The following is a 24,183-nucleotide window of genomic DNA, read 5'->3' as shown; positions in this document are numbered from 1 at the left end:
TTTTATTTATAGATTAAATATTTTTTGGAATTAATCCATCTTCAAAACTTTGGCCTAATTTAGTCCCCAAACTTTAGAAATGTGTGAATTTAGTCCTTTTAACTAAATTTTGTTAGGTTTATTTAATGTTTCAAGTGTGTTTCATGATAGTATTTGAGTTGTTTATATTGTTTGACACATTTTTGCTTCAATGTTAACTGAGAAATGCGTTCAAAACATCAAATAAAGTTAACAAAATTTGGTTAAAAGGACTAAATTCACACATTTCTAAAGTTTGGGGACTAAATTAGTCCAAAGTTTTGAAGAGGGACTAATTCCAATTTTCGCTGAAAGTTAAGGGATCAAAAACATATTTAACCCAATATTTTTTTATTTTGTAAATTTATATACGAAATTGAAATTTATTTATTTCAAATATAATTAGGTTTTCAAACTTTAGAAATAAATAAATAAAATTTTCATAACTTAATTATTAAATAACGTTTTATCCTAGTGCTTGAGAGTTACACTATTTAATACATTTTTGCTTAGATATTAGTTTAGAACACTTTTTAATACAAAAGAAAATTAACTTGTTAGATTAAAAATGATTATATCTATTCATTTTTAAAATTTTAAAACCAAAATATATCAAAATTTAAAATATTTATATTAAGAATAAAATATTTATTCCTTTTATTTATTTATTAGACTTATTTAACTAAAATTTCTGCTTATTCCACCTGTACTGAATGAATGTCCATCCATGTAGTTAGTTATTTCAACTTTCCACAGTTCACATGTTCCAAATACAAACAATATATGACAAACATTTTTGAAAATCATGGAAGAAAAGAAAGAAAGAGAGAGAGAGAGAGAGAAAGAGAAAAAGGGAAAGTTGGTTTGGCAACGTTATAAGTTTCTGCATTCCATTAGGGTGTAATTCTGACCTCTAAGGTTGGAGAGAAAGCATTTATTGAAGCCTGAGCAAAGCTCTTAGAAACATCATCAGGAATATCTATATAGAAAGAAGGAGAAAAGATCAGAAGAAGTGATGTCAACAACTTCACATACCATTGCTCACCACAGCTTATTTGAGGAGCAAGATCAGATTCCTACACAGATGGGGTTCTTTCCCTTTCCATCAAACCTTACTTTGCCTCCTTTGGGTTGCCATCAATCCTCTCTGAAAGCCTTCACCTCCATAACAACACCTTCTTCACTTGCCATATCTCAACAGGATTCTTCTACATCAAATCTAACAGAAACCCTATTTCACAACTCAACTTCTACCTTTGGAGGAGCTCAGTTCCTGTCCTTGCATAGATCCAGTCTAAATCCATGGTGAGACAATTCTCTCACTTTCTCTATTAACATCTTGTTAAATATATTAGTTAATCATCAAGATAGATACATCCATATATATTTAAGTGTTTTTTTTTTTCAGTATTAAATTATCATGTAAGTAAAGAGAGTTGGTGTTTGGTTACGATTGAATTTAGGGCACTGGGAGAAGTGAGTGACTGCTTCGGCAGTAAAAGAAGTGGATTTGATGATCATCATCATCTGGGAATTTCAGCCATGAAGATGAAGAAAATGAAGGCAAGAAGGAAGGTTAGAGAGCCTAGGTTTTGCTTCAAGACTATGAGCGATGTGGATGTATTGGACGATGGCTACAAGTGGAGGAAGTACGGACAGAAAGTTGTGAAGAACACGCAGCACCCCAGGTATTCACGAGTTCAAACCTCCTCTCTTTTTGCTTTAATTCAAAAGTTGATTCAAGAATATTCAATTCATCAAACACTTTCATGATCATTGTATTGCAAACATATCTATTCTCTCTCTCTCTCTCTCTCTCTCTCTCTCTCATTATTGTTTTGATCATGATTACATGTATATTCAGCTTTGTTACTGGTTTCGGCAAGATCTTAACTTTTTTTCTGAATAATGTGGTGGTGCCTACAAGAGTTAAAGATATATGTAAAAGCAAAAGTTCATCACTTTATACATCAAGTTCAAAATGTGTATATAAAATATATGTTCTAAGGTTAGAAAGAAAATTACATGTTAATTATGACCCCTCTGATGTTAATTATAGTATGTGAAAATTACATGTCTGAAAGAACTTTTTCCAGACACTCATGCTAAGACTTTTCCTCACAAACCCATTATAGCACTTTCCTGAATAAATGGTCCTTATATTATAGTGCCTTTATGATGGTGAATTGATGGCTCTTACATATTCCGATTATAATTAACATGAGGATGTTTTGTTATTAAATTGTCATTAATGTGTACATGAACAAAATTACTCTCTTACAATGTGATGATGATGATCGATCGAGAAACTCAAAAAAAGATTTCTTATACTGTGTTTGGTCTGCATTGCATGCAGAAGCTATTACCGTTGCACACAAGATAACTGTCGTGTAAAGAAACGCGTGGAGCGCTTAGCGGAGGATCCGAGAATGGTGATAACAACATATGAAGGGAGACATGTTCACTCTCCATCAAATGATCTTGAAGATTCTTCGTCTCCATCTCAACTTGGGAACTTCTTATGGTAGATTAGTATTATTAAGTGAACATAATATTTGTGTATAATGCTTGAGGGTGTGCTTTGTTGAGATGAGAATTGAATAAGTATAGAGAATGCTGATCATGTATTCATGAAATGCATCATCTTCTCTATCAACCAATCCATTGTTTTCATCACTTCCAAGCACACCATAAGAATGTTGTTGATTTTTTTCTTGTTCTGTATACCACGTTTTTTCCTTCTGTCATGTACTCATAAAAAACTGATTAAGATACTAGTTGCCTTACTTTTTGGCTCTTTATTAAAGTGTAATGCAAATTCTAGAAGAATGTAGAAGCTCCTTAGATAGAAGAATTGAAATGTAATACAAGTTCTAGAATATTCTAGAAAAACCTAAGATAGGAAGAAAAATCAAGAATATTCTACATAGGTAAAAATCTAGAACATTCCACATAAGTTGTGGCTAGTATGTTCTAGAATAATCTATGGGTCTATAAATACCCATGAACTCTACCATTTGATGTATGAAGCCAACATCTACCATTTGTATGAACCAACATCTACTACAACTAAAGACAACTACAACACTGCTTTCAACTACTACTTCTACATTCTACTATCTCTACATTTTCTCTACCACATCAACTACTCCTTTCACAACCTTAAAATACTAACAGTGGTACCAGAGCTACGTTCGGTCATCTACTGGGCGTAGATAAAATTTTCAACTACCTCAAACAAAACTATAACTCATTCTACTACTTCCAAATATATTCTCAACACATGGCTACTACTAATCAAACATCATCAATTCCAGTACCTATTTTCAAAGGAGAAAATTATGATTTTTGGAGTGTCAAAATGAAGACATTCTTCCGCTCTCAAGATTTATGGGATATCATAGAAGAGGGATTCAATATTCCAGAAGACACCTCTACTCTTACTGCAGCTCAAAAGAAGGAGTTGAAAGAAAACAAGCAGAAGGATTCAAGGGCTTTATTTGTTCTTCAACAAGCAGTTGATGAGACAATTTTTCCAAGGATAATTGGTGCCACAAGTGCAAAACAAGCTTGGAATACAATACAAGAGGAGTTTCAAGGAAGTGACGAGGTATGCAATATTAAACTTCATTCTCTAAGACGAGAGTTTGAATTATTAAGAATGAAAGAATCTGAGACCATTAAAGACTACTATTCTAGAATAAAAGAAATAGTTAGTCAGATGAGAGCCTATGGGGAAAATATTCTTGACAAAAAGATCGTTGAGAAAATTTTAATTTCTATTCCCCAAAAGTATGATGCAATCGCAACCGCGATTGAACAAACAAAAGATTTGGCTACATTGTCAGTCACACAACTAATGGGCTCTCTTGAAGCTTATGAACAAAGATTGAAAAGGCATGAAGAAGACTCGGTTGAAAATGCCTTTCAATCAAAATTAAAATTACGGTCTCAGAATAAAGAATATGAAGGAAATAAAAGTAGAGAAGAAATTTCTAGAAATAAAGAAAATCCTAGAAGCTTCTCGAAGACTCGTCAAGAAAAATATCCTCCATGTGGCATATGTAAAAAGACAAGTCACTTGGAAAAAGATTGTTGGCATCATGGAAAACCTCAATGCCACTATTGCAAGAAATTTGGTCACGTAGAAAAGTATTGTCGTAATAAAAATAAGTATCAAGCAAACTTTGCGGAAGAAGATAATCAAGAGAAACTCTTATTCTACGCCAATCAAGAATCTTCTGGTAGAGAAGGAAGTTGGTACTTGGATAGTGGATGCAGCAATCACATGGCGAAAGATCAAAGCATCTTCAAAGACATTGATAAATCTGTCAATGTCAAAGTTCGGCTAGGAAATGGCACCACAGTGGAGTCTCGAGGCAAAGGAACTGTCATGGTGGAGACAAAGAAAGGTACGAAATTCATCAAGGATGTTTTACTAGTTCCAAATCTTAAAGAAAATCTTTTAAGTATTGGCCAAATGATGGAGAATGGATATTCTCTTCATTTTGAGAAAGATACATGCAAAATTTATGACAATAAAATGATAGAAATTGGCCAAGTAAAAATGGAGAAGAGAAATAGAAGCTTTCCTATAAGCTTCAAACCTGGAACTAATATTGCCATGAAGGTAGAAGTTGATGACTCATGGCTTTGGCATAGGAGATTTGGCCACTTCAACACACATGCCTTAAAACTTCTATATACGAAAAACATGATGAGAGATCTTCCATGCTTGAAGGAGAATAATGAATCATGTGAAGGATGTCTCCTCGGAAAACAACATCGATTACCATTCTCGACAGACAAAGCATGGAGAGCAAAAGACTTATTGGAGTTGATTCATACCGATGTTTGCGGACCGATGAGAACACCTTCACATCATAACAACAGGTATTTCATCCTCTTCATTGATGACTTCTCTAGAATGACATGGGTCTATTTCTTAAAGGCAAAGTCAGAAGTTTTTGGAGTATTCAAGAAATTCAAGGCCCTTGTTGAGAAGCAAAGTGGAAAACAGCTAAAAGTACTTAGAAGTGATCGTGGCAAGGAGTACACATCTCACGAGTTTGACAAATTCTGTGAAGATGAAGGCATAGAGCGACAACTTACAGTCGCATATACTCCACAACAAAATGGCGTGTCAGAGAGAAAGAATCGCACAGTTATGGAGATGGCAAGATCAATGCTGAAAGAGAAAAGTATGCCTAACACTTTTTGGGCTGAAGCAGTTTACACTGCAGTTTATATTCTAAACAGATGTCCAACTAAAGCAGTCCAAGACAAGACTCCGATTGAAGCTTGGAGTGGGAGAAAGCCATCGGCTAAACACCTACGAGTATTTGGGTCTATTTGCTACATACATGTTCCTGATCAAAGGAGGCACAAGCTTGAAGACAAAACTATACGAGGAATATTTTTGGGATATAGCACACAGTCAAAAGGCTATCGAGTTTACAACCTACAAACAAAAAAGCTCATCATTAGTCGAGATGTTGAAGTTGATGAAAATGCTTCTTGGAATTGGGAAGAAGAAAAAGTTGTTAAAAGCAACATTTTACTTCCAGTGCAACAATCTCAAGAAGAAACTCAAGAAGAGGTAGAAAATTCAGGTATGCTTTCTCCACCTCCACAACAAGATTCTTCACCTGAATCTAGTCCAAGAAGAGTAAGATCTTTGGTAGACATATATGAAACTTGCAATATGGCTATGATTGAGCCTAACTGTTATGAAGAAACATCAAAGCAAGAAGTATGGTCAAGGAAATGGAGGAAGAAGATCAAATTGAAGATATGTTACCAAGACAAAGATTTGAACTACTGCACACAATGCTTGGAGTTACCGAATTTGCATTAAGGAGGAGTATTAAAGTGTAATGCAAATTCTAGAAGAATGTAGAAGCTCCTTAGATAGAAGAATTGAAATGTAATACAAGTTCTAGAATATTCTAGAAAAACCTAAGATAGGAAGAAAAATCAAGAATATTCTACATAGGTAAAAATCTAGAACATTCCACATAAGTTGTGGCTAGTATGTTCTAGAATAATCTATGGGTCTATAAATACCCATGAACTCTACCATTTGATGTATGAAGCCAACATCTACCATTTGTATGAACCAACATCTACTACAACTAAAGACAACTACAACACTGCTTTCAACTACTACTTCTACATTCTACTATCTCTACATTTTCTCTACCACATCAACTACTCCTTTCACAACCTTAAAATACTAACACTCTTTACTTTTCTTCTTCTTCTTCATCTCTCTCTATTTACTTTAGTGTAAACACTTTCTAATGAAAACTGCTACTTTTTTTTTTTTTTTTTTAATTTACACATTCAGTAAGATGTGTACTGATAATGTGATGTGTACTAGCTGATTGAGATGAGTTCGGAACAACCATGTTGGACCTTCCATTGAAGAACTTTTGTGGAGTTCTCAAACCTAAGTTTGTGTAGAAATGATTTTTTTTTCATAATCAATCAGAATACAAGTAAAGTTAGGTCTACTTTCTATTTTTACTATTTATTTACTCTTTTAAAAAAAAATCTCAATTTTTAATGTGCCAATGTTGTGGGAATTAAGTGAATTTCTAAAGAAGTTACTTATATCCATAGAATATATTTTTTTTATCAATAAAAACAAATATATTGAATAGGGATTTGTCCAAATATATTTGTCCAAACAAATATATAGTCTTAACTTTGAAGACTAATATATACTCCATAATAATTTTTCCAAATCACATAAAATATAGTTCTATTAAAGAGTAATGCAAATTCTAGAAGAATATAGAAGCTCCTTAGATAGAAGAATTGAAATGTAATACAAGTTCTAGAATATTCTAGAAAAACCTAAGATAGGAAGAAAAATCAAGAATATTCTACATAAGTAAAAATCTAGAACATTCCACATAAGTTGTGGCTAGTATGTTCTAGAATAATCTATGGGTCTATAAATACCCATGAACTCTACCATTTGAAGTATGTAGCCAACATCTATCATTTGTATGTAGCCAACATCTATCATTTGTATGAACCAACATCTACTACAACTAAAGACAACTACAACACTTCTTCCAACTACTACTTCTACATTCTACTATCTCTACATTTTCTCTACCACATCAACTACTCCTTTCACAACCTTCAAAATACTAACAGTGGTACCAGAGCTACGTTCGGTCATCTACTGGGCGTAGATAAAATTTTCAACTACCTCAAACAAAACTATAACTCATTCTACTACTTCCAAATATATTCTCAACACATGGCTACTACTAATCAAACATCATCAATTCCAGTACCTATTTTCAAAGGAGAAAATTATGATTTTTGGAGTGTCAAAATGAAGACATTCTTCCGCTCTCAAGATTTATGGGATATCATAGAAGAGGGATTCAATATTCCAGAAGACACCTCTACTCTTACTGCAGCTCAAAAGAAGGAGTTGAAAGAAAATAAGCAGAAGGATTCAAGGGCTTTATTTGTTCTTCAACAAGCAGTTGATGACACAATTTTTCCAAGGATAATTGGTGCTACAAGTGCAAAACAAGCTTGGAACACAATACAAGAGGAGTTTCAAGGAAGTGACGAGGTACGCAATATTAAACTTCATTCTCTAAGACGAGAGTTTGAATTATTAAGAATGAAAGAATCTGAGACCATTAAAGACTACTATTCTAGAATAAAAGAAATAGTTAGTCAGATGAGAGCCTATGGGGAAAATATTCTTGACAAAAAGATCGTTGAGAAAATTTTAATTTCTATTCCCCAAAAGTATGATGCAATCGCAACCGCGATTGAACAAACAAAAGATTTGGCTACATTATCAGTCACACAACTAATGGGCTCTCTTGAAGCATATGAACAAAGATTGAAAAGGCATGAAGAAGACTCGGTTGAAAATGCCTTTCAATCAAAACTAAAATTACGGTCTCAGAATAAAGAATATGAAGGAAATAAAAGTAGAGAAGAAATTTCTAGAAATAAAGAAAATCCTAGAAGCTTCTCTATGACTCGTCAAGAAAAATATCCTCCATGTGGCATATGTAAAAAGACAAGTCACTTGGAAAAAGATTGTTGGCATCATGGAAAACCTCAATGCCACTATTGCAAGAAATTTGGTCACGTAGAAAAGTATTGTCGTAATAAAAATAAGTATCAAGCAAACTTTGCGGAAGAAGATAATCAAGAGAAACTCTTATTCTACGCCAATCAAGAATCTTCTGGTAGAGAAGGAAGTTGGTACTTGGATAGTGGATGCAGCAATCACATGGCGAAAGATCAAAGCATCTTCAAAGACATTGATAAATCTGTCAATGTCAAAGTTCGGCTAGGAAATGGCACCACAGTGGAGTCTCGAGGCAAAGGAACTGTCATGGTGGAGACAAAGAAAGGTACGAAATTCATCAAGGATGTTTTACTAGTTCCAAATCTTAAAGAAAATCTTTTAAGTATTGGCCAAATGATGGAGAATGGATATTCTCTTCATTTTGAGAAAGATACATGCAAAATTTATGACAATAAAATGATAGAAATTGGCCAAGTAAAAATGGAGAAGAGAAATAGAAGCTTTCCTATAAGCTTCAAACCTGGAACTAATATTGCCATGAAGGTAGAAGTTGATGACTCATGGCTTTGGCATAGGAGATTTGGCCACTTCAACACACATGCCTTAAAACTTCTATATACGAAAAACATGATGAGAGATCTTCCATGCTTGAAGGAGAATAATGAATCATGTGAAGGATGTCTCCTCGGAAAACAACATCGATTACCATTCTCGACAGACAAAGCATGGAGAGCAAAAGACTTATTGGAGTTGATTCATACCGATGTTTGCGGACCGATGAGAACACCTTCACATCATAACAACAGGTATTTCATCCTCTTCATTGATGACTTCTCTAGAATGACATGGGTCTATTTCTTAAAAGCAAAGTCAGAAGTTTTTGGAGTATTCAAGAAATTCAAGGCCCTTGTTGAGAAGCAAAGTGGAAAACAGCTAAAAGTACTTAGAAGTGATCGTGGCAAGGAGTACACATCTCACGAGTTTGACAAATTCTGTGAAGATGAAGGCATAGAGCGACAACTTACAGTCGCATATACTCCACAACAAAATGGCGTGTCAGAGAGAAAGAATCGCACAGTTATGGAGATGGCAAGATCAATGCTGAAAGAGAAAAGTATGCCTAATACTTTTTGGGCTGAAGCAGTTTACACTGCAGTTTATATTCTAAACAGATGTCCAACTAAAGCAGTCCAAGATAAGACTCCTATTGAAGCTTGGAGTGGGAGAAAGCCATCGGCTAAACACCTACGAGTATTTGGGTCTATTTGCTACATACATGTTCCTGATCAAAGGAGGCACAAGCTTGAAGACAAAACTATACGAGGAATATTTTTGGGATATAGCACACAGTCAAAAGGCTATCGAGTTTACAACCTACAAACTAAAAAGCTCATCATCAGTCGAGATGTTGAAGTTGATGAAAATGCTTCTTGGAATTGGGAAGAAGAAAAAGTTGTTAAAAGCAACATTCTACTTCCAGTGCAACAATCTCAAGAAGAAACTCAAGAAGAGGAAGAAAATTTAGGTACGCTTTCTTCACCTCCACAACAAGATTCTTCACCTGAATCTAGTCCAAGAAGAGTAAGATCTTTGGTAGACATATATGAAACTTGCAATATGGCCGTGATTGAGCCTAACTGTTATGAAGAAGCATCAAAGCAAGAAGTATGGTCAAGGAAATGGAGGAAGAAGATCAAATTGAAGATATGTTACCACGACAAAGATTTGAACTACTATGCACAATGTTTGGAGTTACCGAATTTGCATTAAGGAGGAGTATTAAAGAGTAATGCAAATTCTAGAAGAATATAGAAGCTCCTTAGATAGAAGAATTGAAATGTAATACAAGTTCTAGAATATTCTAGAAAAACCTAAGATAGGAAGAAAAATCAAGAATATTCTACATAAGTAAAAATCTAGAACATTCCACATAAGTTGTGGCTAGTATGTTCTAGAATAATCTATGGGTCTATAAATACCCATGAACTCTACCATTTGAAGTATGTAGCCAACATCTATCATTTGTATGTAGCCAACATCTATCATTTGTATGAACCAACATCTACTACAACTAAAGACAACTACAACACTTCTTCCAACTACTACTTCTACATTCTACTATCTCTACATTTTCTCTACCACATCAACTACTCCTTTCACAACCTTCAAAATACTAACAGGAATAGTTTTTTTTTTTTGTAACGTTTTCTCTTGTTTTTTCTTCCTCGGCAGTGGTGGTATAATGCAGTGAAGAAAATGATTTTACTCTTATTTTTTAGTATCCTGTGCATTTAGTAATGATGGGTGGAGAAAGAAAAACCTTGAACCAAATGTAATGGATATTTGATGAAAATCGTCACTACAACAATATTAAAAAATAATTTTACAGACAAAAAATATAAATTAACTTAGATACAAGTTTATAAATAAAAAATTATTAATATCTAAAATAGTTTCTAATATAATTGATTTGTGAATTAGAGTTTAAATTTATCTTTAAAATTAGCTATCAAGATTTTAGTCATTAAAAAATTAACGTCTAAATTAGTTTCTAGGTGACTAAATATTTAAAATTAGAGACTAATTTGCTAAAATCTTGATAGAGTGACTAATTATTTAAAATTAGAGACTAATTTATTAAAATCTTGGTAGTTAATGTTAGAGAAATTAAATTCTAATTCATAAATCAATTATAATTTATATTCATAATATAGACTATTTTGGATACCAATAAGTTTTAATTTATAAATTGATATCTAAATTAGTCATTACAATAATTATTATTTTTTTTCAAATTGATTGTTATTTAATTAGTTCAACATCAGAATTTTTCACATGATCAATTCATCCTTGCCAATATCCCATATTTAAAAAGAAGGTCTAATTCATTTTCTTCTACTATTTATTTATTTTATTCGATTTCATCATACTAGTAACAAAAATATTAATTTAAATTTTGTTTTTTAAATTGATCTAATTTATTTATTTACTATAAATTTGCTTAAAATAGTGATATTAAATAGTAAAAACGAACTATCACTAAAAAGTCGTAGCTAATTAGTAACAATAGTCTTTTAGTGATATTATGACTCATAAAAAAAAATAATATATAATACCAATTTAGTTTAAGTAGATGGTACAAAAATGTATTGATTTTAAAAAGTAAAAATGTTTAAGTTGTACCGGTTCGATATTAACGAATGAACTAGACTATTTATATTAATACTAACATAACATTATATGTAATGAATAAATAATGAGGCTAAAATATAATGAAGAAAAAAAATAATGATTTGGTTATATATAAGTGGTATGACAAGGGTATGTAATGTATGGAACGAACATTTATGATAATATCAGAGCAAAAAAAGTGAATGTAAGGTTGAACATGGTTAATTTTTGTAATGATAATATGGAATAGTATTAAGTAAATAATTTAATAAAAAAATTCCAAAAACTTCCCTTTTTATAATATAGATACAAAAACGATAATTTTTTTTAATATATATTTAGAAAGTAATAACTTTATTACCCATAAATCAACTCTGAAATTTTAGATATCAAAATTACAAATTACATCATTTGTCATTTGAATGTGTAGAATAAGTGATATTCATTTAGGAAGTGACTAATTTTAGTTATACATGAAAAAAAATATTAAATTAAAAGTTAATATTAGCGTATGTATGATTATTGAATGCACAGCATATTAACAATTTATTTTCTAGCAATAACTAAAGTTTTACCATTTAAATAAGTTGCTTATTTTTTTTAGAATTGAATCAGTTTTATCTACTGTGTTTAACTGTTCTAAGATTATAAAAGGATGCTGGTTAAGGAGTATTTCTTTCTGCACCCCTTTTCTCTTTTTTCACACCAATAAAACTTTTAATTCCGAAACTAGTACCTCTCATATAATAAAAATCTTTTCACCTTTTTCCTTTTTTATTAATTTTTCTGGATTGGATATTCCGAAAGGTAATTTTAGACTCAAAAATATCTTTCACAACATCAATCCATAATATATTTTTTTATATTTTAGATTGAGTGTTGGAAAAAAATTTATGAATTTGAAAAATTTTCAAACTAGATGTTTCAAAAGTATTTTCAGATTTAAAAATGACTTTCGAACACTTATTTTTTTTTAAAAAATGATATAACATTGAATCCGAAATATAAAAATATTTTATTGATCAAGTGTTTCCAAAGTGACTAAGTTTGATATTTTTTTTATAAATTTGATACTTTCAAGGAAAAAGTAACAAAGTTATGGAATTTCTGTGAACTAAAATAGAAAATAGCTTAACATAAAATAATTAATATAGAGATTGAGTTGAAACATAGTACTAAAGATGTAGTAGATGTTTGAAAGTAAAAACAACATGGTTGAAACAAAGAAGAAAAGCGAAAATCAATCTATTGAGATTGATTTACAGAAAAATATGATAGCAAGAAAAGAACAAGTTTATTTTCACAAAGTGGCTCCTTCAATAGCTGAGAGAACAACCCTTCTTTCAAGCTGATTCAAAAAACAAGTTTTATAAGAACATCGTAAACTTTATACAACATCACTGCAATCAACCAAAAGAGTACTAAAGAGAATAAAAAAACGATTAATTAAATTTAAAAATTTCACAAATTTAGATATTTTTAATTAAGTTTTGATTAATTTAGATATATATACCTGAAGGCAAGCATGAAGTTTTTCTTGTAGAGCATTAAATTCACGCTGAGCTTGTTTCAGTGCCTTGAGACAACTGCAAAGAGATTTTTGTTAATTGATGATTAGATGTTAAATATAGGTTTAAGTTTATGTAATTAACATTGGATTAGGTTAATTACTCTTCTTTAGAGGCAGAATCAATGGCACGTTCAAAGGCAGTAAGTGCTGCTGCCATTGTACATGCTCCAAAACTGAGATACACATAAATAAATCAATAAAAGTTTGGAATGATAAGGAGATAGGCATGGAAATTAAATCAACTTCTTTAGATACTCTGTTGATAAATAATAATAATAATAAAAAAAAACTCCTGATAATTTATGTTTAATTTAATCTTATAACATTTCAATCGTATATTATAATTTGATTATACAAATATAGACAATATCTATATATAATAAATTCTATTTAACTTTTCCAAAAAAAAAAACACGCATTTCCATTTTGAAACCTAATTATCCCTTGTTGCGAAATTGCGACTATTAAAATGTAAATAAAATTTTATTTTCTTATTCTCATCTTTTATAACTAACAAAAAAAAATTAATTAATTGTATATAATATTAGTAGAAACACATACTTTATGTGTATCTATGTTTCTTTTTATTATGTTTTATTTTAAGTTATTAGTATAGTTTAAAAATGATTAAATTTAAATAAACTGTCACTTTAAAAGTAAAATGATAAAATAATCATTTTAGTTTAAAAAATAATTAAATTTAAAGAATAAAAATAATAAAACAATAACGTGAGAGAATTTTTTAATTAATAGTATAGATAATAAAAATAATAGTTAAATAACTTCTTTTGAAATAAGTGTATTTTCTAAAATTATGTTTATAATATTATAGTGTTAATTAATAAAGGTTGTTATTTTATTTTTAAGATTCTTGCCGTCTATTTTGTATCATTTGAATTAAAGGATAGATAGCAATATATAGTTTTATGTGAATAATTTAGTTAAAAAATGTTAAATGATTGCGAGTTTTCCTACTCTAGGAATTGGAATTGAATTTTATTTTTTATTTTCATTTCCATTTGTGTGTGAGCGTTTTAATTTTAAATCTTTTGAATTTTATTGGAGAAAATGATATACTTTTATATTTTGAGTTGAAATTTTATATTGTGGAAAAGTGTGAATATATAGAAAATATTAGAGACTTATCTCTCAGATTTAATGCAAATATTAAAGAACTACCTTGAAGAACTGCCTTTAACTTTATAAACGTACTCTTTCATCAGATCGTAGTTCCAAACCTCCTCATTCCTACATTAAACAAATTACCAAATTTCAAACTAAAGAAATAAAACACAAACAAATAATGTAATATGCATATTCTCATATTTTTCAAGAAAATATATAGAAGACATTCAACACTAATAAATCATTGAAACTTTTACGTTAATTAAAAATAAAACTAATTTAAATTATATAAATGAATGTAAATTTCATCTTTTAATTTTGTAAAATTAATTTAAATTTAAAATTTAATTTTTAACAAAAATTATAAGAAAATAAAATATACTTTCAATCTAAAACTTTAATATAATAAAATTAAATTAAACTTAAAATTCACTTTTTAATCAAATTTATATAAAAAACACTATTTTCTTTCACCATAAAATTTTAATATATTTGAACTGAAAAACAGGAAAGAAAAAGGTTTAATAACCAATTTAGTCCTCACTTTGGTTGAAAAATCTCAATTTAGTCCCTCGTTATAAAAGTGTTTTGAATTAGTCCTAACTTTTAAAATAGTGGGTCAGATTGGTCCTTTCTGTTAAATATAAGTTAACAAAATTAATGGATGATGATGTGACACAACTTAAAGCTAACGAGGAACCAATCTAACACATCAGCTTTAAGCTGTGTCACATTATCATCCATTAATTTCGTTAACTTATATTTAACGAAAGGGACCAATCTGACCCACTATTTTAAAAGTTAGGACTAATGTAAAACACTTTTATAACGAGGGACTAAATTGAGATTTTTCAACCAAAGTGGGGACTAAATTGGCTATTAAACCAAAGAAAAAACAGTAGATTATTGTATGAAGAAGGAAAAGTGAAAAGTACATTATCTGTGTTAAAAGTTTGAAGTCTTCTCTGGCACAAGTGCAAAATTCTGATATAATTTCGATGAAGAAATGATCTTCTACACTCGTTTTCAAGGAGTACACTAAAAAGAATTGATCATCTACCAGACCCTAACAAACATCAGACAACTTCTTCATTGCAGAAAATCTCACTTTCAACATCAAATTTCTGAGGAAATTAATAATCAAATAAAACCTGTTGCTTCATGGATTTCAATGTCTCTGAAAGTTGCAACTTCAACGACTTCATAATTTTCAACATTTTTCAAAACTACACACCAACTATATTTCTACAACACAACACAATCAAATATGTTAATCTATTAATTCAAATATTATTAAAATTTTAAAGATGCAAAACATTAATTATTCTCATTAACACCTTATTTTCTTTGGTATGTGCTGTTCCTATTACCTAATATATCCTGTATTTAATAATTTTTCAAAACCTAATAATTAATTTCATAATTATATATAACTAATAAGGTGAATCTTGGGTATGGAATGCACAATATATATGCACATATTTATTTATTTAAAGAAATGAATTTAAGTTAAATACAGACATGAAAAAAACTCACAAGTAATGGACATTTAAAATGTTATATTTGGAAGTCAACTTAATTTCCAAAATTTTATGATCCAAAATAAGAAAATTAGTTACAATGAGTTTGGTTATTTGTAACGATTCAAAGATATATCATCAAAACAACAATAACGTTCTAAAAATATCTTCAAAGCCTTTGAAAAATTCCAAAAGTAATATATTTACATGCTATAAAGTAGTAAGTGACACATTTATAGGAAAAAAAACTAATCTATGACTAATATTTATCAACTAAAAATTGACAACCAATCATCAACATTTAACGATTTAAATAAAATGTAAGAATTATTGTGCAAGGGACTTTATCAAAAAAGGAAGAGATTATTTTCTAATTATTTATTTATTAATTATTATAAGATTTTAGCAATTATATAAGTTATTATAGTTGAACGAAACGAAGAGTGTAAGGTGGTCAATAACTAGAATCAATATAGAAGAAATCTAACTAAAACATAAGATATAATTGGAAGTAATTTTTCAAGTTAAGTTCTCGTAATCTAATAATCTCCTAAAAGATTGACGATTTGTCATAGAAAAATCAATTGATGTTAATCAAATTTACCTCTCTTAAAGTAGTCATCAATCAATTTTTAGTTTAATGTTTAGCTTTTTTTCATAAATATGACGTTTTTTTTATTTTGAGTCATAAGTTTCTTTTTAATATATATATATATATATATATATATATATATATATATATATATATATATAAATGTATTATTCTTTTCAATATTGTAAATAAAATAAAATTTTCATATACTTATTAGGAGTCATTTCAATATATCTCAGAATCACATTTATCTTAAATAATAAGGGTGTTCAAGGAAATATTTCATCACTCGCAAACTTGGTTTAATTAAAACTAAAACAATACATATAGAATAAGAAAGCTGGCGTTTTTTTTTTACTTGTTTTGTATCTTAGAATTGAATGATCATGTCAAAATTGCTAGTATACATAAGATATGGAAGCATTTCTACCTTAATATCTTAAATTCCAAGTTTCATAATATTTTATTATAAACTTTAAAGTAAATTTAAATATTCCGATTCAAGTGATACAACATCCAAAATTGAGTTAAGTTTTGGGAATTGCTTCCTGCACCTCTTAAAAATATTTTCCTGCACCCATCATTGCTGTAAAATTCCAATTGTAACCTTATAGGTTATTTAATTTAACCCTAATTTTTTCACTCACCTTCTTCTTCACCCTGCTTTGGTTATTACTTGGCGGTGCATCAAAATTCCAAATTAACTCCATTTCTTCCATCATTGCATTTCTCCATTTCTTGCTTCTAGCGGCTTTTTCAAATGACAATGGATTAGTTACTGTCATCATAACATTTAAAGCATCTTCATCATTTCATAATCAAGCATCCAGCTAGGTTCTCGTCTATTTCTCCTTTCAACTGGATTGTTATTGACATGTGGTTCATCAGTACTTGCATCTGTTGGAATAACTAGGATGTGCAGCATTTCATGTAAAGCATTCCATATCATGTCAAGATTTCATATCAAAAATATTCTTTGGAAAGATTTCATATCAAAATACATTTCATGTAAAGCATTCCAGAAAATTCATCTCGAAAGGTATTATATACATTTTGGAAAGATTGTTTCACAAAACCTTGTTTAGAAAATTTCGTTACGGAATTAATAATCTGAAAGTCACTTTAACAAGGGTAAAATGGTTATAAATTATTGGGAACCAATAATACGAAAGTCACTTTAACAAGGTAAAATGGTTATTTTGAAAATTTGACTGAGTGCATGAAGTAATTGATGGGGTGCAGAAATAAATTGCCCAATTTTGATTGCGCTCAGTCTTATGAGTCTTACATTTAGTCAATTCTAACCCAACTTCTAAATGCCCTTACTAAATAAAAAGCAAATAAAAATTAAATTTAAGAGAAAATGATTTTTTTAGAACGAACTCTTTCATTTTTTAAAAATTATTTTAACCAATAAAAGACACTATTATTCATATTTTCTCTTTCTTTTAATCTATTTTTCAATGTTAAAACACATTGAATTATTTTTCTCAAAACAACCTCTTTCCACTAACTAATTTCAATTTTTACACCTTTTATAATCATAGGTTTCAATCTTTATACATTCTACTTATATGTTGAATTTGTTCAACCGTGATAAATTTTTTTAAAATAAAATTTGAAAATAAGTGGAAGAAAAAGGGGAGGTAAAGAGACTGCTGGGCACAATTTGCATAACCACAAGAGACTCCCAAAGTGGCTCTATTTTCTGTGTTTCTTAGTCATAGTTGGCACATCCATTTGATCTCTGATTAGAGTAGTGCAATTTACCTTCACAAAAACAATGGTCAAATAATGAGTGGCATATCCTTGAATCTATTGGTACCACTGCACTTTTTCTACCATTACAGATTCATTCACCAAAGTATCCAATGATATGCAAAGATGGGCAAAACTAGGTTTTTCTTTCTAAAAATGTTTAGCATGAAAGCTCTCACAAATCTATGGTTAATGGTATCGTGTGTGTGCTACTTACAATCCTGTACTTGAATTACTGACATCATCGTTTAGTAATACATGCATATACACTAGTACTAGTATTTTGTAATTTCAGTACAACCAGCCAAACTACTGCATATTTTCGCACATTCCTGCCTATAATAACATCTGCTGAAGTGCTATCAATCAGAAGAAAAATGAATTGACATGAGTTGCAATCGAACACTCATACAATGTAAGTTTGCTTCAAATTTTTGCGTCCACGCTTTCCTCTAGGATTGGCACTAATCAAAGCATTCACAAGCTCAGAATCCTCTTCAGTGATCAGTATTTTTGCTTTGCTTGGGTCTGCAAGCAGCAACTTTGCCACAAGGTATCCAGCAATGGACCATGTCTGATATAGTCGAGATTGCTTTCCAATGAGTCGAGATCTCTTCGTGTCATAATATTCTGGCCACCTGTCTCTTGCTATACGTCTCTCAGCCATCTCAACAGCCTTTGCAGCAATATGTGTTCGCTTCATCTTTATGCATGCAACTGTGAGCTGCAATAGGAATGTTTCATGTTAAAGAATTGAACCTGATATTTCCAACTTGCAAAACTCGTATAAATATAAACAAACCAAAAACATTAAGAAAAGGATTTTATATGTAAATAAAATAAATGGGAAATCAGTGGCTGGACGAAGAGAACTAAACTGGTTCGGTTACATGTCTGGCTGAAAGAAAATACACATAGGACATATATAAAGGAGCTAAGGAGAAAATAGAAATAGAAGCTTTAAATCAGTATTGCTTCAACTAGAGAGATTCAATTCAAGTGTGTCAAACTTTGCCGCTGTAACAAACCTGCCAGAGCAGTGTCGGCCAGGAGCCTGCATTATGGTAGGACCAAGGCCTGCCAAAACAAAAAATCATTTAATGTAAAATTAAATAGAATAACAAAAAGGCACAAACACAGATAATTAGATGCAATACGTGTTCTTAGGATCACTGCCTGTGATTATCTGCCACTCCTGCCCCTCAAGAGCAGGATAACAGATCTTGAATGGCATCTCTGCCACTAAATCCGACCATTTGGCCTCAACAAGATCCAATATGGCATGCGATTGCTTCTCTGTGGCCAAACTGTTTACAACAGACCACAAGTTTCCCAGGGAAAAAAATCGGAAGTCCATGTGAGCTGGTTGTAGGTTACCAATTAAATATCCTCCTTTGTTTGGCATCCATTCCACTAACCAAGGAGAAATCTGATCTGGGTATATGTTGAACTTGTTAACTGCATCATAGGAGTACTCCTCTGTTGTGTAGCGGTAGATCTCATTTAATTTTTTCATATCAATCCAATAGTATTCTCTGATATGAAATGAAAGAGCTACCAGACGGTTGTTCAGTGCCCGGATAAGATCAGTTGATCCATCCTCTGGAGTAAGCATCTCACGTGCACAAAGTAAGGCAGAATAAAACAGTGCCTAGAAATAGAAAAAGACAATAAACATTAGAAAGATACAAGAACACTAACTTCATCTTTAATTATAAGTATCTCAGACTACAAATTTTTCTTAAAATATAGAAAGTTGTTTGACGAGATTACAAACAAAATTTAAAAGCAGAACAGGTAAACTGTAATAGTGAATTCAGTAAAATTGTATCAAAGATTCGTTTTTACCTTCTACGTGATATCATCAAGTAATTCCTTCAGTTTCCAAAAGGGAGAAACATGTATTAAGAGATTGTTGTATTTACAAAATGCAACAGAGAAACAAATTCAAATTATTCACGTTCGTGTGACTTAAACAAGGCATTTTAGAAAGACATAGGTAATTCCATATGATCAGAGCTAGTGGTATGATGTCTTAACTTTTGTCAGTCAATTAATTATTAGAAAGGAGAAACTACACAACTTTATTACAAGAATACACTTCTCTCAACTAACATAAGGGCAGTCGAAATAAAGAAAGAAAGAATGTGTCTAAGCATTATAAAAATAGGTATCAAGTAGTATCAATAGCTGCTATTGAAATGCAAATCCAAAATAATAAAAGCTATGGAGAACTTCTGTTGCCTTCTTAATCTAGGAAAGAGATGTGTCCTGTTTGTAATTTCATTCAATAACTTAATGGTTTAATTTTTAAGCCCAACAGCAATTGAATACATATCACTTCATATTGATCAACTCTTAATATTTTTTTTAGTTTATTTAACACCACTCCTTTCCAAAAATGATTAATTTATGAACTCTACTGTATCTCTGATAGTTTGACTGTTGCTTCTGCCTACAAGTATGAACTTAGCCAGCACTCCAACCTTGTCCTTCAATTATTACAACACTATCAGATAAAATTAACAAAAGATAATTGTTGAAGAGAAAAAACAGTAGGCAAAAAGATGTTGAAACCATCTGTGCAAATACACCCAAGATACTGGTTTATATAGGCTTTATTATATTAATTACACATGATTAGAGGACATTTCGTTTCCTCTAAATCAGATATTAGTTTCTTATAAACTGCTAAACAAAAAAATGCATAATATTTCATTCTAGTTTCAATAATAATATTTAACACTGAAATCACACAATTTTGCAATACACTTGCTGTCCCAGAAAAACAACTTGACACACCTGATGACACAACCTACTATCAGAAACTCCTAATACATAACTACCGCCAATTATTTTATACACAAAAACTTTCATCTTTCAGTTTCTAGTACAAAACTAACTAAAAGCAGACATTTTCTACACATAACTGCCATCTAGGGGTTTCTAATGAAGAATTGATTCTTCAAGCACTGATTTCCTACGCATAAAATGCCTTTACTGTCATTGACTATCGACTGGTATCATCAATCAATTCAAACTCTTAGGCCATAATCCCTTTATTCACGAAAATATAACTAATTTTTTCATCCCTATTAAAAAACTAAGATGAAGTTGAATCCTTCAAGCATAAAAATATGAAAATATTCACTACTTTCAAACGCATAAATACCTAATATCACCCCCCTCTTAAAAGTAAAAGAAGCTCAATCAATAAGAATAAGGTATAGGAATGATGAAGGTCCTCAATCTATCACAACAAAAATTCTTCTTACTTTTGGTCAAAATGGTGCACTTAAGTACAAATTGTCTCCTAATCTAAGCAAATGTATAATCAATCATAAATAAACAGCAAATTTTCATTCCTGACCTTATAAAATCCAAATTTCTAAATATCAAACAATTCAAGAAATAAAATCTTATTTACCTGAATCTCCAAAGGATGCCCATGAATTCCCATCCTCCGATCTATCATGCAAGAACCATCTGTTACTAATAAGGTGGGGAACATATCAAAGCCATCAGCAAGACATAACCTCAAAATCATCTTAATTCCTGTTTGCACATCAACTCTCTCTTGAACTGATAGATCACCAGAGCATTTTCCATATGCTCGTAATAAAATAATCCACCACAATCCTGAGATCACATGTGAAATACGTTCAGCAAACCAAGAAGAATTATAGAAAGCTTGTTCTGCAATGTAGCAAAAGTATTTCTATTTTACCAGAATCAACAGGAGCAACACGCCCAATGGCTGCCTCTCCAAAGTCAGGATCCAAAACTTCTTCCGTTGCAGAATCATCACCATCTAGAGGAACTGTCCGAACCTTAAAACTTGCAGGCATCAAACCTTGTCCTGGACTATGACAATCCATTGTTTTTTCCCAGCTCTGAAATATGGATCTTTTCGTTTAAAACGGTATGAGAAACAACAAAGTATTTCTTGATAAGAATTTAAGGACTCCCCCGTCCCCCAAATGATTGATTCCTCCCTTTCATTAATTATAATAAAGTTAGGACAATTGAAGTGCTAACAAAAGAATATTACTAATGAAAAGTATTATTTAATGTACTTTTCATTAATTGCATGCAGAAGATGGGACCAGTGGTGCTCTATCTGTAGCCAATTCACATCAATATTAATTGTCAAACACAAGCGTTTTCAGCGTGTTCATTAAAAGAAAATCAGTATTTTACTTCCTTCACCAAAAAAGTTCCAAGTCAATGGAGAAACAGCGAGGTAGATTTGTAGGATTAAAAACAGTAATGAATGATGAAATAGGAATAACTCTGTAAAGGAATAACACAAATCGCAATTGCATGACTCTGGAATAACCAATTAAAAATGAAAATACATGTCTAAGGCGTGCAAATGACCAAGTTGTATCAAATTTTGATGTTACAAGCGCACATTATATATTATACGACCAATATTCCAAGAATTACCTGCAACTGCAGTGTATAAAGGATAAAATTCCGAACAATATCATACTCCCCCTTCAATAGGAAGGCAATTCCTGAAGGAATGAAATCACGAATAAAGACCTGGTCATAATTCAAAGTATTGGAACTGGTCGGGTCCTTTGCAGCAATAGTTCCGATGGGATTGCCACAATAGTAAACTACAGACTCCCTAAGTAAGTCCCATGCTTCTTCCTCAATGGAGGTGTCAAAGCCGTCAGTAATAGCTCCATTTGAAACATTAGATGCCAAAACCTCTTCCTGTTTCAACTGATGGACTTGGACATCTTCAAACTCTAGGATATGCTTTGTACTCATCACATTGCTTGCTGAATTTGATGTTTCAACATCATTCAAAAGTCTTGATCCATTTCCATCTCCTGCTGTTACGCCACTCGCACTTTCAGCCCGTTGGCATTTGCATGTCTTTAACCATGGACGACTATAGGTTTTGTTGTGGTCATGCAAAGTGACACCCATCCATTGAAATTGATGAGTTCTTAACCGGCTTTGGAGCATGCTAGAACACACAATTAAATCCCTATGCCTTGAGGACCTTTTCTTCATACATTTTACTCCAAACCGGGAATGTAACGTTAAATCTGAAGAATTCATACGAGGCTCATTATACCCAGTTTGAGGCACGGTCCTGGACAGAACCTGAAAAACTACTTTAGAAGTACCCAGGGACATGCTGCTTTACAAAAAGGAAACTGTACCCACTTAAATTTGCTTCCTGTTAATGCCTTTAGATTACACCTGTGAGAAGGAAAAACTAAGTAAATCAGCATAAATGAATGACATGAACACAGCAATTTCAACTAAATAAAGATTGCAAGACATTATCAGCAGCTTGCAATTTAGAAGAAGGGAAGAAATAGTTTATTATGAAACCATATCTGAAATTTAACTCATTTGCTTTACCAAACCCAGAAATTCTAGAACAAAATAAAAGCAAGGATAACAAAACCAATGCTCAATTTGGCATCAGAACAAACAGCTTTCGGAAAGCACAACATTTGAGAATTAACATTCACTTAACCGAAACTAACCTAAAATCAGTCCAATATATTCATATACACATAATTCAATAACGGAAACAAAAAAAAAAACAAAAAACAAAATTATATTCCAAGTAATTATTTAACCAGTGCTCGGAGCTCAGAAAATTTAACAGGAAAAAATAAAAACAAATAAAGCATAGCAAACCAAAGCTTAGCAAATGCATAGCAAAGTTAACAAAAATATCAAACAAACTATGTGGATTCCCAGAAAACAAACCTATGACCGGAGAAGTACTGGGAGTGTCGCGGATCTTGAAATTAGTGGAACAGAGAACAACGTATCACTTCGCAAGTTTTATTTTATTATATTTTTATTTTTTTGTTCTGGTCCCAATGATATTTCAGTTTCTTCTTCTTATCTTATATTGCTCTTCTCTCGCGCAATTGCAATTATGAATTTTTCTTTTATGCCTTTGCTTTTTTATCGATGACACGTGATATTCGAACGCGACCTCTGCGCCTCCTCGCAAAGCAAATGAGAAAAACGGAGATTGTGTGCACCACAAAAAAACAAATTTTCGGCTGTCTTTTTTATTTTCCTTCACCAATAGAATCTTTTTTGAGAAACAATTTCTTAAGAAATAAAAAGAAAAAGGTTTTGTCAGATTATATAAATTTATTCTTTTATCATTTTTCATAGCATCTTATTGTAATAGAAATTTTTTCTTTTAATTTATTAATTAGTAGTCTAAAAATATTCGTCAACAAAGTTATTTATTTTTAGTTTTTCACTATATAAGTTTCCATGACAAATTAATCCCAACCGCGTTTAATTTAATTTTCGAAGCCATTTTCAATTAATCCAGAATCCAACCGTTTTA

At 31.1% G+C, this 24,183-nt stretch overlaps 2 protein-coding genes across 2 annotated transcripts; one reads left to right on the top strand and one right to left on the bottom strand.

Annotated features, from left to right (window-relative positions):
* The first annotated feature begins 824 nt into the window (after window positions 1–824).
* On the top strand, window positions 825–2,804 carry LOC124826279 (putative WRKY transcription factor 13). Its single transcript, XM_047299068.2, has 3 exons — window positions 825–1,323; window positions 1,482–1,706; window positions 2,375–2,804. Exons 1-3 carry the CDS (start codon window positions 1,034–1,036, stop codon window positions 2,544–2,546), a joined length of 687 nt encoding a protein of 228 aa, XP_047155024.2. The 5' UTR covers window positions 825–1,033; the 3' UTR covers window positions 2,547–2,804.
* A 15,157-nt stretch (window positions 2,805–17,961) lies between these two features.
* Window positions 17,962–23,795, bottom strand: LOC124848116 (neutral/alkaline invertase 3, chloroplastic-like). Its single transcript, XM_047325754.2, has 7 exons — window positions 23,580–23,795; window positions 22,284–23,057; window positions 21,562–21,727; window positions 21,262–21,473; window positions 18,992–19,485; window positions 18,863–18,911; window positions 17,962–18,558 (listed from the first exon to the last, which is right to left on the bottom strand). Exons 2-7 carry the CDS (start codon window positions 22,989–22,991, stop codon window positions 18,241–18,243), a joined length of 1,947 nt encoding a protein of 648 aa, XP_047181710.1. The 5' UTR covers window positions 22,992–23,057; window positions 23,580–23,795; the 3' UTR covers window positions 17,962–18,240.
* Window positions 23,796–24,183: the final 388 nt, after the last annotated feature.

Source organism: Vigna umbellata, chromosome 1 (genome assembly GCF_029865625.1).
Source record: "Vigna umbellata cultivar VRB3 chromosome 1, Vumbellata_1.0, whole genome shotgun sequence".
NCBI classification, from domain to species: Eukaryota; Viridiplantae; Streptophyta; class Magnoliopsida; order Fabales; family Fabaceae; genus Vigna; species Vigna umbellata.
Note: the sequence above shows the minus strand (reverse complement) of the source record. Positions and strands in the feature narration are given on the sequence as shown.